Source organism: Schistocerca nitens, chromosome 1, assembly GCF_023898315.1.
Source record: "Schistocerca nitens isolate TAMUIC-IGC-003100 chromosome 1, iqSchNite1.1, whole genome shotgun sequence".
Classification (NCBI taxonomy): domain Eukaryota; kingdom Metazoa; phylum Arthropoda; class Insecta; order Orthoptera; family Acrididae; genus Schistocerca; species Schistocerca nitens.
This window is the reverse complement of record NC_064614.1, coordinates 509,602,226-509,622,110: the sequence shown is the minus strand read 5'-3', so window position 1 is coordinate 509,622,110 and position 19,885 is coordinate 509,602,226. Positions and strand designations below refer to the sequence as shown.

Sequence of the window (19,885 nt, the reverse complement as noted above, 5' to 3'; positions counted from 1 at the left end):
GTAGCAGTCACGCGGCTCCAGACTGAAGCGCCTAGAACTGCACGGCCACACTGGCTGGCAGCTGAGATTAGGATGAAACATGCTAATCAGTAAGTTCACCACAACAGTCTTTCCAGCTGTATACATCTTATTTATGTTGAAACTGTCTTCAGTGAGATGGCTTGGGTTTGACCATTTTGTTGCTGATACTAGATCATCTATCTGCCCCCGGTAGCTGAGTGGTCAGCACAACAGAATGTCATTCCTAAGGGCCCGGGTTCGATTCCTGACTGGGTCAAAGATTTTCTCCACTCAGAGACTGGGTGTTATGTTGTCCTAACCATCATCATTTCATCCCAATCAATGCGCAAGTGGCCGAAGTGGCGTTAAGTCGAAAGACTTGCACCCGGCAAACGGTCTACCTGATGGGAGGCCCTAGTTACACAACATTTACATTTACTAGATCCTCTTTCTGTTTTGTTTTCAAGTTTTGTACTCCTCAGATACCCAAGGACTAGGCACCATAGCAGGCTGTGGTAATGAGTTTTTCCAAGGTGGATAAATTAGCACTAATTCATTGGTACTGTTAGATTTCCCCAAACAATGCCATTCCTAGCACAGACTACATATGGGTAGTTGGGTAATCTTGGACCCCAGCATAAGATATCCCCTGCTTCCAGAGGTGCAGCCCTGTAGTAACTTCTTTCTGACTCACTTTGCTATTAGGCAGATCAGACTGTTGTACCAAGAATCACAATTCCAGCAGTCACTACATTGTCAGTAGCAGGCCATTAGCAATTGTCACAGCAAGAAATGGAAAGCCACAAGTCCCCCCTCACGAATGAATGAATGACACTAGGTTGACAGACATCAACAATGTTGGCCAGAAATATACTTAGATCCGAATTTTGAAAAATGTGTTCCAGCATTTTAAACAATTATTTATAAAGCCCAACTCCAATAAACTACAGGAATAGCAGGAGGGTGCAGTGGTAGGTGGTGCTATGTCATCCATGTTAACATCCTACAGACACACCTCAACCCTAGCTCGGTCCATACACACACAATAATCAGTAGTTTCCTGGGCTTCACAAATGCATACAATGGAATACTACTATGTAGATCCATGAACAGAAGAGTAAGCCAGCACAGATTTAATAAATGAAGTTTTAGATGAACAAAATCTACCCTGTGTGCAAACCTAGGGGTACATTTATGTAATATGACATACTGTTTCTCGAACATCATACTGCCAGTTAGTTAAGCAGTTCTTTGTGAGCACAACCTGAGAGTTTTGGGTGATATTCAGATAGCTATTCTTTCTAAGAACCTATATGTTATTGTTAATGCTGTTGTAGACTTTGCTATGAAGACTAGTTTGAGGCAGATCTCCATGTTAGTCTATCCTACACAAGCCTCTTCATCTTTAAACAACTACTGCAATCTACACCCACCTGAATGTACACACTGTAGTCAAACTTTGGCCTCACTCTACACTTTTACACCCCCCCCACCCCCCACCCCTCCAACTTACCACCTCTGTGAGCATGCAGAAAATTACTTGATGTGTCAGGAAGACTTCAACTGGCGATTCCTTCTTTTAGCCAAGTTGTATCATAAATTTCCTTTCTCTCCAATTTGATTCAGTACCTCCACATCAGTTATACAGTCTACCTATCTAATCTTCAGCATTCTTGCATATCACCACATTTCAAAAGCTTGTACTCTCTTCTTATCTGAACTGTTTACTGTTCATGTACTTTAGCACTGAAACTTTCAGATTCGAACATTATGTTCCAGTCAACAATTTGAAAAGCATTTTCTAATTATACAAATGCCAAAAAATATACGTTTAGTTTGTTCAATTTATATTCTTAGATAAGTCATAGGGAAAGTATTGCCTCACATGTTTCTAAATTTCGCCAAACGAATTCATAAGTTAGCTTCTATCTCTCTTTGGATTCATCTGTAAATAATTCATTTCAGTAGTTAGCAACCACAACATGTTTCCTGGTAGTTCAGAGTGTATATGGGGACAAGGAAAAAAAATTCCTGGCTTATTCCCAGATATCCCGTGTAAAAAATATGCTTTTTTCCGTGTGAAAATACACTTTTTCCGTGCTAAGTGACGCTAGGTTTTCCATGGATTTTCCCTCGGAACTATAAAACTTATCAATCTTTTGAATGGTTAATGTTTTTAAAACTGGGGAAAAAAAGGGAAAAGATGGGGGATAGAAGTTTTGGAAAGACCTTTGATTTGCAGCAACATATACGCTGCATATTTTCGTATTACGAAAGTATAAATTCGAATTGCACCAAACACAGCGCGTTACTTCCTGGAGCATTGAAATTGAGATTGCGATGTCCTTTTGTAAACCAGTCATATCTCATGTCACGTGATCTTGCCAGCCAATGACACCAGATATTCAGAGCATACGACAAGTGCTGTAGTAAGCCAATAGCAAGACCACTTAGTAGCGCGAACACACAAAGAGGAAAAGTTAATGGTTTTCATTTATATACATAGTATAGCTATAAGAAAAGCTAAGCTCTCACATATAATATTGGTCTCTGAGAATAACAAGCTACAAGAGAAGCTAAGCTTTCACATGTAATATTGATATTTTTTTATGTGTGTTATACTTTAAGATACATCACACAAATGTGCCAGTAAATTTAAAATTATGATGTAAATCTCTGGTCTTCTGGGTTCGAAATTCTTGTAAGTGGCTGGTCCTCAAAGTGTTTGAAATGCTTTGTGATTTAGAAAGTCATCCCACTTTCTCACACGTAACATAATTCATCTTGCGTAACAAGAAATTTACTTTGAAAGTAATGCTTTTTGAACCACCATTGGCAATACTATCCGGAGACTGTTAGAAATAGGTTCGATTTAGCAGTTGCCAGAGCACCAGAAAACAGGCATTATTGCGCGAGCGCAGCTGCAGGGGTGTAGGAAGACCGCATGTTCGTGTGTATAAAGCACTAAGAGAGCTTACGTTACACCATAAAAGAAACAGGACATCAGAGGATACTCCCAAGAGCATCAGAATTTGGTAAACCATACTAAAATGCATAATTCGGTTTAAAGTGCACATTGGTTTTTTCCAGATTCACAATGAAGTAGGTCCCATCTGATATTAAGCTTTTCGGTGTGATTTTTGGGATGTAAATTTTCTTGGAGTACAGTAGTGTATGATCTCATTTTTTGTTCTTTATTATGGCATGCATGGCAAAAGATGATAACATGCACTGAAATTCAACGAACAGTTGGAACTAGCCAATACTGTGGAATAAAACACTTCGTTTCAAATAAAATGATTGCCTCAGTGGAAAGATTAATAAACCCAAATTTCTTTAGCAAGCTAGCAAAAATAACTTCATTTGTCTGCAAGGTGATTAATGCTTGACTTCTAATAACTTTTAAATTAAATAAAATCAGAAAACTGAAACTAAGAATATCTTTTTGCCCTCCGTAATTATGTGAATGTATTTTAATTCACTTGATAGCTCCCAGCCACAGAAATCCATTTTGTTTTCATTTGACGTGGGAGCTGTAAACGAAGAGAAGCAGTGAAATCACTAAATGCAAACACAGGTCACGTGGAGGCTAACCACCTCACCAACACAACTCAGACAACTCTGCGCATTCACGAATCTGGCAGCTAGGGCGCGCAAGAAAAATTTTTCTCTTTTGCATCTGGCTGCTTGCTGCTACTGCTGATACAGCTAACAGCCACACTTTAAGTAGCAGGTAAAGGGAAATGGGAGAAGGTACTGCTCATACACGAGTCAACTGTGCATGCGCATGTGCCTGCTGGCAACTGGTCAAACGAACCTAATGTGAACAGTTGTGACTTTATGCTAATAGCAAGCAGTTTATTGTTACGAAGTATTACATAGTCTTCACCCTACGGCCTCTGACTTATTTTTGCTGTTTGCAGACGCTTATGCGTGCACTAGGGTGACCAACTTTTCTAAACAAAAATAAGGGCTTCTTATATCCTTGACAAAAAATAAGGAAGATTAATAGCACGGCAAAATTTCGCCAAAAATCAAAGCAGTATTTGTAAAAGTAGACTATTTATTTACACATCACAATTACTAATACATATTTTGCAACAGATTTTGCCTCAGTCAGTAGTTTTACATCATTTTTAGCAAATTCAAAGAATTCGCTACATGAATAAGAAAAATTCATGGCAACTTGTAGTTCTGATCTGATTAAGTTTGTGCTACTTCTGTTCCTTACATCAGTCCACTTATTATTCATAAGAGAACATACTCTCTCAGTGTGAGCATTACTTCCTGGTATACTCATAACAAAACAAACCAGCTTACCCAAGTTTTCAAAATTAACATTATTTGATTTCAAAGTTGTAAAAACCTATATCCATTTCTAGCTAACATTACCATCTAAAGAGACAGCGCATATAATTTCATCATTATAACTACAAAACTCTTCATATAATTCATTTTCATTAATACAATCCAGCTTAAGATATTCTACAACTTCATGCATGTCATTGAATGTCATTTCCCTTTTTGGACATAGTGGGATTAAACTTTTTAAACTATTATCAAATTTGCTACCTAAGTAAGAATATAAACAATCATAGAATTCAATGAAGTTGTTCTCATTACTAGATGTCAAATTTAAATCAAGAACAGAGACTAATAATTTATGAGTACCATTAACAAAAAACCTATCTTCCTTTCTCTGCCTAATTTTACTAATTAGTAAGTTTACAGCTTCCTGAGATTCCATAATACTAAGGTCGGAATTCTCCAAATACTTTGCTTTTTGAATGTAAACATTTCCAATATTTACAAAAAACTAATATAAGCTTGAACAAATGTTTCTACTTCTGTATTTTCATTGCAGATATACTTTTTCAGAACTTTAGGACAGTCTGATTCATCTATGCTTTTAAAATAGCTTTTTATAGGCTCCCAATTTTTTAAAAGCCTTTCTACAGCAGGAGTGAGAGATAACCATCTAGTAATCACATATCGCAAGATTCCAGTCCAGGAATATAAAGCTTCCCATTTCGTAAGATATGTACACATATACTTTGTTTTCTTATTTGGTGGCGTTTTATCTTCGTCTTCGCTGCCCATCATAAAATCCTGAACAAGTTAACAATGATTCACAGTAAGCACTGGCACAGAGACAAAGTCACATCTAACCGCCAAGCGTTGGTCGATCATTCCAAAGATATTCAATAGACATAATGTCGACATCTATGGTCGAAGGTCGATATAGAATCAGTTGTCTCTGCTGTCTATGGACGAATCCTGACAATGCGTGCAAAATTTAAATGATTGAAAAATGTTTTTACATACCGGTATGTGATAAGAAAAATAAAGTTAAAAATGGGGGATAAACGGCCACTCAGCCTGAAAATACGGGAGCCGGGAGATTAAGAAAAAATGTCTCTAAATACGGGAGATCCCAGGAAATATGGGAGAGTTGGTCATCCTAGTGTGCACGGTGTTTTGTTATTGTAAATAGAGCATTTCCTTTGCCATTAAAGTTTTATTTTTTTCCGTCTCGTTTGTATTTTATTGCTGCAGTATCATTCTCTAGTAACAGGATACAGTAATATTCTTTGTTAGAGAATCAATTCTTACCAGTCAAAATTACAAAAATTTAACTGAAAGCTAAACCAATGAAAAATTCCTGGAATTCCAAAAAATTCCCGGGTTTTTCCCGGTTTTCTCCCGGATGAAAAAATTTCAGGGTTTTTCCCAGATTGTATACTCTCTGTAGTTTAGTATTGACACATGTCAAAACCTTCCTTCTTTTTAATTGGAATTATTACTTTATTATTTAAGTCTGGAAGTATTTTACCTGTCTCATATACATTGCGCACAATGTGGAATTTTCCTGTGAGGGTCAATTCTCCAAAGGATCTTATTAATTTCATGGTCACTGTCAACATGCAGTAACCACTCACAGATGGTAGGTGGCAGCACTAAAAGTTGAGGGTACATAAGGCGTGTCTAGGGGATTGGGGAAACCAAGACTCTGTCCTTTTCCACATCCTCTATCTCCTGTACACTGCTGATATGCCCAAATCTCCCCCACCTGTTCATCTTCTCCAGTTTGCTGATGACACCGTCTTCCCAGCCCTTTACCCTACCCTTCAACGGTTCCAACTTACCCTCCAAACCCTCCTTGATCAATTCACCACTTGGTGCAGCTAGTGGTTCCTCCGTATCAACACTTCTAACACCTAGGTGATCATTATGGGCTGCACCACCTGCTCCTTCCGTCTCCATGATTTCTACCTCACCATTTATGGCCGTCCTATCCACCTCACTCCTACCCTCAAATACCTTGGCCTCACCCTTGACCGCCACTTCAACTGGACTCCCCATCTCCTTACGATGCAAAACAAAGCTCACAACAGACTCTGCCTCCTGAAACTCCTGTCCGGCCGGACATGGAGTCTGCATCCTTCCACCATCCTTCACACCTACAAATCCTTGATCCAACCCATCCTCTGCTATGCCAGCATAGCTTGGATTTCTGCCACTCCCAGATTCTATAAATCCCTAAAAATCCTCGAATGCCAAGCGCTCATCCTCGCCCTCCGCATCTGCCTTCGTCCCCCATGCGCATCCTCTACGACCTCATCCTATTCCCCCACCTTCTCCTCTTCCTTAACCACATCCACACACTATATATTGTCTGCCGCATTGGTCCCCCTCACCCCCTGGTGTCACCCTTCCTCTCCATCCCCAGCCCGTTGCCTCGCCTTTACCGTTCTGTCCCACCGTCTCTCCATCTCCACACCCTCCGCCTCCTTTCCCAACGCAACTTCCACCATCTACCCCTCCCAGATGATGAGCTTTGCCCTGACATCTGCCCTTCCTACCAACTCTAACCCCATCTTCCTGCCTCCTCCTCAGGTCTCCCTCTCCTCTCCCTTCTCCTGAGCGGCTTTCCCCTCCTACTCCCCCTCCCTCTCTTGTGCTCCCCTTCAGTGTCTCTGCATTCCCTCCTGCCTTGACTTCCATCTCCTGTTCCACCAGCCTCCTGCCTCTTAGTGTAGCCACTGATGCCCCTACTCTCTTCATCCCCCGCCTCCCATACTGCCTCTTGCTCTCCCTTCCTTTTCCATCCTCTCCGGCCTCTCCCTCGGCAGATCCCACCTGGCAGTTTTATTCTTCATCATGTGTGCTCCAAGTGGGTTTTAAGTGTGGTGAGTGTTTTTAATACTGTGGCCGACTTTTAACCTGTGCGTGTGCCTTCAGTGTCTTCTTTGTGTTTTAAGAATCACCAACTGTGTTTTTTAACTTCATGTCAACTTTTTTAATTGTCCCCCCATGAACGTCTCCATGTCAGTGTATTTTTACCTCCATTATCTCCCCTTACTCTGTTTTATGTTCGCCTTTTTTATCACCGTATATATGTAACATTTTATTCTTGTCTTAGTTGTGATATCACTCAGCTGAAGAGCAGCAGAATGTGCCACTGACAGCGCTCCCCTGCTCATATGGGGCAGGGGAATGAAATCACAACTAAACGATGGGGGGAAACAGAGCAGTTGTTGTCGTAACATGGAAACAGTGTGAGTTTCCTGGTGTCTTAAAGGGCATGATCATTGGCTTTTGGGCCAAGGGTGGCAGCATTTCTGAAGCGGCTAAGGTTGTACTGTTCACATCCTGCTATGTCTAAAGTATACCATGCATGACAAAATGGCACTGAGGAAACTGTGATGCACCACGGACCACAGATGACAGAAGTGAATGACAGCTGCAGAGATGTGTACACGCAAATAGCTATGCTAGTGTTGAGGACCTGACTGTTCAGATGAACCAAAGGTCTAACAACAGTGCCTCCTCAGTGTATATTTTTGCGTGTGGGAGTCTGCAGGAGGCACTTGGTTCGTGCACCCATGCTGACTGCTCTTCATTGGTGAAAAAGGCTGGAATTTGCACACTAATACCACAACTGGACGTCCACCGAGTTCCAACAGGTGGTCTTTTTAGATGATTCACTCTCTATGCTCCATCAGCATGAAATGCCTGAAAGAAAAAACCCTACAGCAATCATCAGAAAGGTCCAGCCTGGCAGGGAACGTTCTCATGGCATTCCCTGGGTGATCTGATCATCCTGAAAGGGCTGGCCGTTGTGGCTGAGCGGTTCTAGGCGCTTCAGTCTGGAACCACGTGACCGCTACGGTCGCAGGTTCGAATCCTGCCTCAGGCATGGATGTGTGTGATGTCCTTAGGTTAGTTATGTTTAAGTAGTTCTAAGTTCTAGGGGACTGATGACCTCAGATGTTAAGTCCCATAGTGCTCAGAGCCATTTTGAGCCATCCTGGAAGGCACAATAAATCAACACAAGTATGAATCTATTCTTGGGGGCCACGTCCACTGCTACATGCGGGTTGTTTTTGCTCGGCATGATGGTATCTACCTGCAAGATAACACAATGTGTCACACAGCTAACAGTCTGTGTGCATGGTTCAAAGAGCACCAGGATGAGTTCACAGCATCCCCCTGGCCTCCAAACTCCCTGGACTTAAATCCAATCAATTGACCTGTTTGTTCCATGGATCCTCAACCAAGAAATCTAGTGCAGATGGCCATGGCACTGGAGTCAGCATGGCTCCACATCCCTGTTGGTACCTTCTAGAACCTCACTGACACTCTTCCTGCAAGTCTTGCAGCAGTCTGCACTGTAAAAGGTGGTTATTCAGGGCTTTGACAGGTGGTCACATTAATGTGACTGGACAGTGTATATGGAAATGTTGACTACACTGGATGCCTTGTTTTGAATGTCTTTCAGAAGTTTCAGTGTTCTGTTAAATTCTTTTCACAATTTCGCACCCTCTGTCTTCTCCATCCATTTCCTCGTCTCTTTCCATGATACTATCTTCAAATTTGTTCCCTTTGTATATATTCCACCTTTCAGTCTTTCCCTAGTTCCTTTATACTAGACTACCATCTTCCCTCTTAAGTTTCATACTAGTGCTTCTCATTTCTCCTAAGGCCTTTTATTTTTCTACAAGTGATATTTATCTTTCCCATTGTCATTCATGCTTCTTCTGCCTTCCATTTCTCCTTCAGCCATTCCTGTTTTACCATTTTGCATGTTCTGTCAATCTCACTGTTTAGATATCTGTATTACCCTTTGCTTGCTTCGTTTACTGCAGTTTTATATTTTTTCCTCTCACGCTACCAAAATTCTAACATGCCTGCAGTGAACCATCAGCTTCAAGATATTAACTCTGAATTTACCAATCAGTACTTCAACAGAACTAATTATACTGGTCAGGGTGACTCCGACCGACTAGCAACCTCTCTGTACAGAAAAGCCACAATCCATCAATCAATGCATCCATAGGAAATAAACTCCTCAATAGGAACTGAAAACAAATATGGAAAAATATTATCTTTGTGTTTCAGCATGATGTGATATAGTAAATAGTCTGATCTCAAATAGAGAAAGTTCATTCTGTGTGAATCTAACCCTCAGCTATTTAGTATAACTTGTCACCTAAGGGTAACTGTTATCCTCTGCACTGCATGAATTGACAGAAAGATGATTTGGTTGTGTCTACGCAAAAAAACTGCTGTTGTTCAATGGACATGAAAATACCAAATGAATCTTAAGAATGCCATCTACCCAGAGTGGTTCTTATTCCCACCTACCAAACAAAGAACATATAACTGGCTGTGGTGCACCTCATACATTATAACAAGAACTGTAACGAACCTACGAGATTTATGGTACTATTTTGTAAGACAGTTTATTAACCTATAACAAAAATGCTACAAAATTATTACAATATATTTCAGAAATACCTTCATGGTACTTAATTTGACATAATGCATCAATAAGACTTAATTCAACACAAGTGTCTGTTCTTTTCTCATGGCACTGAACCAATCACTAGATGGCACAGTCCTGTATTTTATTGATAAATTTCTGAACTTTAATCAAGCAGTCATGATAACATTTCTCCACCAAGCCACTAAGAATTATGTTAGCAATCATCTGGTGCAAAGTGCCAATGAGATGTTGTGTTTTTACACAGTGTATTGTAGTTCCTTACCAAGACAATATAAACAATATTTTTAAAAGTTTTGTGCCCTTTAATACATGAAAAGTGTTGTACATTTAAAGAGCATCTTTTGCCAATGAGATGTTGTGTTTTACACAGTGTATTATAGTTTCTTGCCAAGCTACAACAACATTTTTAAAAGTTTTGTGCACTTTAATATATGAAAAGTGGTGTACACTTAAAGAGATTCTTTTGGTGTGTTATTTGCAAAAGCACTTCACCATCCTTACTGTGTATGGGTCCTTTCCTATGTTCTTAGGGGATATGGTGTCTATCTGATTTGCAAGATTTATTTCTCTTTTTTACATGATGTCTAAATAGGCTGGCCAGGAAAGTTCTAATTTCATTTTGATACAACAAGTTACTTGTTCAAACAATGGAAAATTCAGGGTGGAATGTAACAATATACTTATTCACTAAGGAAAAATCATGGAAAGAAGATGATTTTTAATATCTTACGTCTTCTAACATCAGTTCCACGAAGGGACTTATTTTTCAGAAGACATGCCCTGAAAAGATAAAAATAAGTAAATAATAAAAACAAAATAGTGCAAACTAAAAATAAATAAATAATAAAACAAAATAGTGGCGAAGAGTTATATTACAAACCTAAATGCCCAGGTTTCAATCTCGAGTAGCATTATATCACCTATTGCTCCTTCTACCTCTGAAAATGATTTGTATATGTGACAAATGCTATCTTGCAAGATAGTCTGTAATTTATATTACATTGTCCAGTGCAGATCCCCTTAGAACTGGCTCACTAGGTTAACTGAAAATTCATACAAAGGCAAGAGAATCTGTCCTCAATTAGGGCAAAGCACAGTAAAGCACTGAGTGTTCACACTAACCACTGAATTGAAGGTTACTCTACTGTGTGCAAATTTTACCCAGAGAAATAACAGATTTAACAGAAAATTTGGTTAGATACATCTTTCACCCATTATTTGAATTTAATATGCACCATAAGATCCAAAATGAAGTGGTCCTTAAGAATTTGGGGATTAAGGAAGTGTACGATTCCATCCGTCTGCTTGGACCCATGATGTCATCAATATGGCGGAAATGGCTATTCTAAGCATCTACAATATGGCGCCTATGATGTCACTATATACACACAGCGCCAAACACAAAAATACGTATAAAGAAGACTATAAGATCTCCCTCCAAAAATACAATCAAACTAACAGGATAGCCGTGGGAAAATGGGGGTTTTAGGGAAAAAATATATCTAAAAAACAAAGATGAGGTGACTTACCAAATGAAAGCGCTGGCACGTCGATAGACACACAAACAAACACAAACATACACACAAAATTCTAGCTTTCGCAACCAACGGTTGCTTCGTCAGGAAAGAGGGAAGGAGAGGGAAAGATGAAAGGATGTGGGTTTTAAGGGAGAGGGTAAGGAGTCATTCCAATCCCGCGAGCAGAAAGACTTACCTTGGGGGAAAAAAGGACAGGTATACACTCGCACACACACACATATCCATCTGCACATACGCAGACACAAGCAGACATTTGTAAAGGCAAAGAGTTCGGGCAGAGATGTCAGTCAAGGCGGAAGTGCAGAGGCAAAAATGTTGTTGAATGACAGGTGAGGTATGAGTGGCGGCAACTTGAAATTAGCGGAGATTGAGGCCTGGTGGATAACGGGAAGAGAGGATATATTGAAGAGCAAGTTCCCATCTCCGGAGTTCGGATAGGTTGGTGTTAGTGGGAAGTATCCAGATAGCCCAGACAGTGTAACACTGTGCCAAGATGTGCTGGCCGTGCACCAAGGCATGTTTAGCCACAGGGTGATCCTCATTACCAACAAACACTGTCTGCCTGTGTTCATTCATGCGAATGGACAGTTTGTTGCTGGTCATTCCCACATAGAATGCGTCACAGTGTAGGCAGGTCAGTTGGTAGATCACGTGGGTGCTTTCACACGTGGCTCTGCCTTTGATCGTGTACACCTTGCGGGTTACAGGACTGGAGTAGGTGGTGGGAGCATGCATGGGACAGGTTTTACACTGGGGGCAGTTACATGGGTAGGAGCCAGAGGGTAGGGAAGGTGGTTTGGGGATTTCATAGGGATGAACTAAGAGGTTACAAAGGTTAGGTGGACGGCGGAAAGACACTCTTGGTGGAGTGGCGAGGATTTCATGAAGGATGGATCTCATTTCCGGGCAGGATTTGAGGAAGTCGTATCCCTGCTGGAGAGCCACATTCAGAGTCTGATCCAGTCCCGGAAAATATTCTGTCACAAGTGGGGCACTTTTGTGGTTCTTCTGTGGGAGGTTCTGGGTTTGAGAGGATGAGGAAGTGGCTCTGGTTATTTGCTTCTGTACCAGGGAGGGTAGTTGCGGGATGCGAAAGCTGTTGTCAGGTTGTTGGTGTAATGGTTCAGGGATTCCGGACTGGAGCAGATTCGTTTTCCACGATCAAAGGCAGAGCCACGTGTGAAAGCACCCATGTGAACTACCAACTGACCTGCCTACACTGTGACGCATTCTATGTGGGAATGACCAGCAACAAACTGCCCATTCGCATGAATGGACACAGGCAGACAGTGTTTGTTGGTAATGAGGATCACCCTGTGGCTATACATGCCTTTGTGCACGGCCAGCACATCTTGGCACAGTGTTACACCGTCCGGGCTATCTAGATACTTCCCACTAACACCAACCTATCCGAACTCTGGAGATGGGAACTTGCTCTTCAATATATCCTCTCTTCCCGTTATCCACCAGGCCTCAATCTCCGCTAATTTCAAGTTGCCGCCACTCATACCTGTCATTCAACAACATCTTTGCCTCTGCACTTCCGCCTCAACTGACATCTCTGTCCGAACTCTTTGCCTTTACAAATGTCTGCTTGTGTCTGTGTATGTGCGGATGGATATGTGTGTGTGTGTGAGTGTATACCCGTCCTTTTTTCCCCCTAAGGTAAGTCTTTCCGCTCCCGGGATTGGAATGACTCCTTACCCTCTCCCTTAAAACCCACATCCTTTCGTCTTTCCCTCTCCTTCCCTCTTTCCTGATCAGGCAACAGTTTGTTGCGAAAGCTTGAATTTTGTGTGTTTGTTTGTGTGTCTGTCAACCTGCCAGCACTTTCATTTGGTAAGTCACATCATCTTTGTTTTTAGATATATTTTTCCTACGTGGAATGTTTTCCTCTATTATAACCATATCATATCATATATATATATATATATATATATATATATATATATATATATATATATATATATATATATATATATATATATCACTTCTCTTGATGTATATAGCTCAACCGCAGCTGATGATACCAAAAACACCAACGCCTAGAGCAAAAACTAAGAAAATTGGAATGAGACATTTCCCTGGACCACAGCTGACGATACCTAAACACCAATACCTACATATAAAACTACGAAAATTGGAATCGGTCATTTTCCTTGACCTATATAGGTCAACCATAACTGTTGATATGAAAAAACCACCACCTACAACTACTAAAAACAAAAACAAAACCACACCACCTCAAAAATTCAAAAGTCAGACAAACCTAGGTAAATAAAAAAACATTCAATACACAATAAATGCACAACACATTACAACTCAAGAAAACACACACAGACACACAGACACACACACACACACACACAAGACGACATCTACAAACACAACCAACTCATAAACTCCGCGCCATAATGACATCACACACCACAACACCATTACGTCATGGGTTGAAGCAGATGAATGGAATTGGACGCTTCCCTTGAGCCAGAATTTGAAACAAATTTAATTTTTTAAATATATTTTTAGTTAAATATTAATAAAATAATTAGGTACACAGGTATATGTGTACATCCAGCAATGCACAAAGTAATTTCTGTGCTACTACAGCCAAATATAAACAGAAGGAAAAGAGTATACAATGTTTGGTTGTAATGATTATACTACTGTGCTTAAATTAATGCAGAAGTTTGATATCACACAGAACTCACATTATGTGACATCATTTCTTATGTATGAGGGACATTTCATAAACAATACACAGGTTGGAATTACTTTGGATTGTTTGATACAAAAACAATGAAATATCGTCAGATGTAATTGGGAGCTTGAGGAAGAAGCACGTGCTTTTGTTTTTTTGCTGTGTGCCATAACATAAAGTTGGTGAGAGGCAGAAGTGGGGCAGAGGTCTTGAGTACTGTGACTGTTGAAGACCACATCATGATTGAAATTTCATGTGGCAAAAAACTGACAGAAATCCACAGTGTGTTAAGTGAAGTTTGTGATGAGTTTACAGTGGACCACAGGGCAGTTTCACTTTGGGTTAATTGTTTTTGTGGTGGTCATATGAGCATAGATGATAATCCGAGACCTGGAAGGCCAAAAATATCAACAGATGAATGATGTATGAAACTTGTGGCAGATGCTCTTTAAGAATATCACAGTGCAACCTGTGTGGAAGGAGAGTGATTTGAAGAAGAGATCAGTTTCTATGAGAAATGGGTACCACACTGTCTGATTGCTGAAGAGAAGCAGAAATGTTTGGACATTGCAACCTTGCTCAGACAGTGATTCGTTTGTGAAGGTCAAGGATTCTTGTGTTGAACTGTCACTACTGTGAATTCACTCCAAGCTCAAGAAAATGGTGATTTTTGCTAATAATCACCAAGTAACCACCATGAGAGATAGAATACCATGTGAAACAACTGTTAAAACAGTGTATTATAATAACTTCATGCAAAACCTGCACAGAAAAATTCAGAAAACCCAACCCCAGTTGCTCGACGTTGGGCCACTCATTTTCCATGACAATACTAGCCAACATATTGGTAATGGTGAAGCCGAAAACTGCATGAAGTGTTGCTACATCCTCCCTACAGCTGACTTGTTCCTGAAATTGAAAAGTCCTATGGGTGAATATCATTATCTTTCTCTGGAAGATCCTTCTATGACTGTTACCAGAGCTGTTTGACAGATCAACATAAGTGGTGACCTGGATGGAATACTTGAGCTTCGAAGTTGCTGTGGTTCAGCCATAGAGGAGCAGGGAGACTATATTAAAAAAAAAAGTTAGTATGCATTATTTATGAAATGTCCCTCATACGATCTATTCAAAAAATGTTTTGCTATATGTATATATCTAGAAACATATGTAGGTTCAGATCCAAGGGGAGGAAGATGTAAAAGAATAGTCATTATGGAACATAAAAAATAACTTCACTGTCAAATGAACACAACATAAAACCATAATAAAAGAAGACTGTTAGAAAGTGCACACCACTGAACATTGATGAAAGCAAAATTTGCTGGTCATTACTATTCAACACCACGTTTTTCCACCCCATGTAATGAAACATACTTTGATCCTCTGTGCATTCCACAAGACGTTCAAGATCTTTCTGCTCGAGCTTGTCTCACTCTTTGACAGCAATGCTCCTGAGATCATCTAATGTATGAGGACAGTTCCTGTTGTAGCACACTGCAAGTGTCAGCTGGTCCCATGCATGCTCAGTTTGGTTCATTTCAGCTAATACTGTAGTCCATTTCATTTGATCAATTTCTGCATAAAAAAAAGAAATGTGGAATTCTAAAAACAGTATGGATTTACTATTGTTTGATTTCAATGTGCAGTTCTGTTTAATTCTCTTTGGGATATCTGCAAGTTAAAATTTGTAGGTAGAAGACATCTGCTGGTGTTGTTGACCAAGGATGTCAACTACAAAGCAGGTCTTGAATGTTCTGTGCCTCACAGCTGAATCTACAAATTATATCACTGTGAAGTATGCCTATTTGGCAGCCAGCTTCCCTTTGTTGAAAACCCTTCTTGTTGTAAAGTGATGATACAAATCCAACATTTGGAGTAACCCTCCAAGACCATTTGATAGGCTGAATATTATAATACAAGCTGGATTATCACTTTCATGACTGAAGAGGCAGTGCATTCTGCTGAACTGTAGTGAAAATGAATATTTACTTTTACCTCCATTCCACAGATATCTGCTCACAGTGATTGACTGTGGTCGAAAGAGTGTCGAGAAAGAGGTTTCTGGAAAGAAATGGGGTTGGGGGGACCAGAACAACAACAACAACAACAACAACAACTATACATGGGGACTGATGGCCTTTGTAGTCTGGTCCCTTCAAGCCCCCACAAACCAACCTATACATGATAGTCACGAGGGTGGTGTGAAACTTTCATTGAGCAGTTTGCATCACTGAGTTCTAGTAAGAAATACATTAGTGAAGTAGGAGGCCATAAAAAATAACTTCATGCTCCTATTAAATGGCATGTTATACTAAGCTAAACTTTTTATGCTAAAATATGTTGTCAGATAACATTTGGGAATGAATGTAAATAAAATAGCCTGGCATTTTTTTATGCTATACACATTTGACAAAATCTGTATTTCATACAATGGTTAATGTCGGTATATGAGCAGTCACAGCCACTGTCATCTCTGGTGCTAAGGTTCAACTGCAGGTTCAACATTTTTGCCAGACAATGACAGTACCCATGTGTGTGTGTGTGTGTGTGTGTGTTTGTGTGTGTGTATGTGAAAGATATAGATAGATAGAGATAGAGAGAGAGAGAAGACAGAGAGGAGAGAGACAGGGAGGGAGGGAAGGAGGGAGGGAGGAAGAGGCAGAGAATGTGAGAAGGAGAGAGGAATAACTCTATCTGATAACTCAGCCTATTTTTAAATGTACTTTAAATATGCCTATCTGCCACTCAATGCCTCCTCTATGTGGTAAGAGGCAATCTATCCTATTTCATATTATCATTATTGCATCCCAGATTTTACACTGTGGGATATTATATTAGCAGTCTATAATACATTCTTCAAGGCTGAATTTATTGTCAATTGCAATCTGAATAATTTAATATGTCAGTCTCTTCTATTGATACAGCCACATATTTTATGCATATAATTAATAAGATTGTCAAACAACAGAAACTGCGTGTAGGTATATCAACAGTGTTGCTACTTACTGTAAAGAAGATACATTAAGTTGCAGACAGGCACAATCAAAAGACACTTTCAGAAAGTTTATGGCCACAACCTTCATCAGCAAAAGAGAAACAGAGACACACACACACCATTCGTACACACAAGTAAGCACATCTCATGCACGCACAACCACCAACTCCGACAGATCTGACCAGAATGCATCTATCACATGGCCTGACAGCAGCAATCTTGAGGGGGCTGGGAAGGGGAAGGGACAGTAGAGTATGGGTGGTGCAGACTGATGCTGTCTGTCAGAGTGTGCAGGGATTAGAATGCCAACACATGTAGTGTCAGGAGGTTGTGGGGCAGAGCTGCCAGAGTTGGTGGTCATGTGTGTGTGAGGTTTGTTTGCTTTTTTGAATGAATGGTGTGTGATTCTCTTTTTCTGATGAAAGCTGTGGCTGAAAGCTTTGCATAAGTGTCTTTTAATTCTGCCTGTCTGCAACTTAACAGGTCTTCTTTACAGTAACTAGCAATCTATCTTTCCCTACAATTGTCATTAAGAAGAGTGTCTAACAGGCTCTGCATGACCATAAAAATGTAGCCCCTTCTAAAACTATATTTAATTTGCTGTTTGGTGAATAGTGTACCTAGAAAATAGTCCATATATTTTAAAAGTACAACCTTTCTACCAATTGTATTAGATGTTCATTTGTGATCTTTTCCGTCACACAAACAGATTAAAGCATAATATCATTAACTGTGATTAACTTTGAAAATAGATTGCACTAGTATTTTGTCACAGCTATTTCTCTCTGTAAATTTATATTCTGTTTCACATCACTGAAGACTGGCTTTTATGACGAGAAGATGAAATACGATGTATGAGGGGCTGGTGCTAGCCCCTAGGGATAATTTTTTTTGAAACTGTAAAATTAAGCACTTCTTTATAGGAATGTTTTCCCTGTAGAAATTAATATTTTGAACCTGCTTGAATATGATATTTTTACCTGTATTTCTTTTTTTTCAGTTTTATAATCTACATGACTACATAGTAAATGGCTGAATATTAAAGTCTGATATACAATGGCTGTAGAAACCATTAGACAACTGTAGTGTGGAGCATTTCAAAATTCACTAACATCATAGAGAACAAATGTTACTAAGAAATGATCCCTCACATTCTCTGAAAAAAGAAGTGTGTCAGTTCTTTAGGTCTACATATGACATGAGAAATCTTGAGCTTTCATGAAACTCATTAAAATAAGTGTTTATTTACTTATTTATTTATTCCATGTGATCTGATGGTACACAGTGTTTTGCAGATGTCGGAAAATATCAGTTAACATTGTTAAAATATATTAACATTAGCCTATAGTATCCTAATGTTTAACATTGCTCGATGTTTTCAATTTAACACAAATAGCAAGATATTGATCCAAGTATTCATTTACAGAGAAAATACAGTGACACAACAAACGTAAGTCTGTGATATCATCATTAAGGTCTGTTTCTAATCAGATTATGTTATTCTCATGTAGTCCTACATGTAGTTCTCTTAAGGTGTAACAAATTGTAGTAAATTAAGTACATTCACATTATCATCTCTCTCTTAATTGTTTATGCCTAGATGGCAGGAAGCGTTTACATCCAATTTTAGATCATCATTTCTATAGGTTAGATACTCACCAATTTGCACTAAATCTCAACACTATCTAAACTAACATGCACTAAGAAACTCAAAGCAAATAAATATTTCTAGCATAAAAAAGAGAAAAACTATTGTACATTAGATTTGTGAAGGAAGAGAGAAAGAAGCTAGCAGGTAAGACCTTACCTTGCACTGTGGCTCAACATGATGATGTTTCTGTAACAACAAAAATTTGCCAACTTGATCAGAAGCCAATATTGTGAAGGGAATAGATACAGTGCAGGGCTACAACATCATTAGGCAAAATTTACATTATTACCATGATATATTCACTACAGGCATTTTGGTATTACATTACAGCTGTTAGAGGAATGATGCAGTTAAGTATGGTAGTATCAATGATTATTCAAGAAGCTACTATAAGTTATTGAGCATTCCAAAATGTATGACAAAATTACAGCACAACTGAAATACCATACTGCATTTTTACTAATGTACATATAAACTGTAAGAAAATCCTGAAGTGGCACTACTAGTATAAGAAAAAAATTATTTTAAGAATAAGGTTTTTCCCCTAATCAAGATGTTGTTTCGAACAATTCATTTCTCAGACATTTTAATTGCAGATATGTGCACGTAAACATCTGTTAGAAATGTTTTTGCAGTCTGCTGAATGTCATTGGGTTGAAATATTGTGTTTTACTTTCCTAATCCATAACATTCACAATAAATCAAAAGAAATCCTCCTACAAGATAACATATTTCCTTTCTTGAAACAGAGATCTAGCGTTCTCAGGATCAGTACATAGACATAAGAGAAAATGAACAGTAACACACAAGTGATAAATACTGAAATTTTAAATTTTATCTTACTTAAAAGTTTTGATTATCAGTTCTATTCCAACCAAGAGGCAGATTATAGAAATGACTTTGTACCAATAGGAATAAAGATACAACCAATCTCTGTAATTCATGTTCATTGCATTACCGTTATCTGAACTATAATTTTATGACTGACTTTTGTTTATTAAGTGTAATGATTTTCAACAGTTATATGAAATGTGCATATAATTTATAATGAAGTGGTATGTGAAAAGTACAATTAAAATTAACAGAGAAAATTACTGTAAAAGTGAAGAGAATTGACAAAACAAGACATTTATTTAATTATGCATATTGTGGTGAAGGGTGTTTGGTTCAATCTGAATGTTAAATTGGATAGTTTATTTCTTCACAG

General features: G+C 39.1%; 1 protein-coding gene across 11 annotated transcripts in view; it reads right to left on the bottom strand.

Annotated features, from left to right (window-relative positions):
- The window catches only part of LOC126253109 (putative thiamine transporter SLC35F3), a 708,458-nt gene that overhangs the window by 141,192 nt on the left and 547,381 nt on the right, over nt 1-19,885 (bottom strand). For 4 of the 11 annotated variants that reach the window (XM_049954231.1, XM_049954258.1, XM_049954285.1 and 1 more), the window contains exons 12-13: nt 18,835-18,864; nt 10,521-10,570 (exon numbers count right to left, since the gene is read on the bottom strand). The exons of 1 other annotated variant lie outside the window; for it this stretch is intronic. In XM_049954231.1, coding sequence (XP_049810188.1) covers nt 10,521-10,570; nt 18,835-18,864 — 80 coding nt within the window. The remainder of the gene's footprint in view (nt 1-10,520; nt 10,571-18,834; nt 18,865-19,885) is intronic. 6 more of the 11 variants (XM_049954222.1, XM_049954240.1, XM_049954290.1 and 3 more) reach the window with 2 other exon arrangements.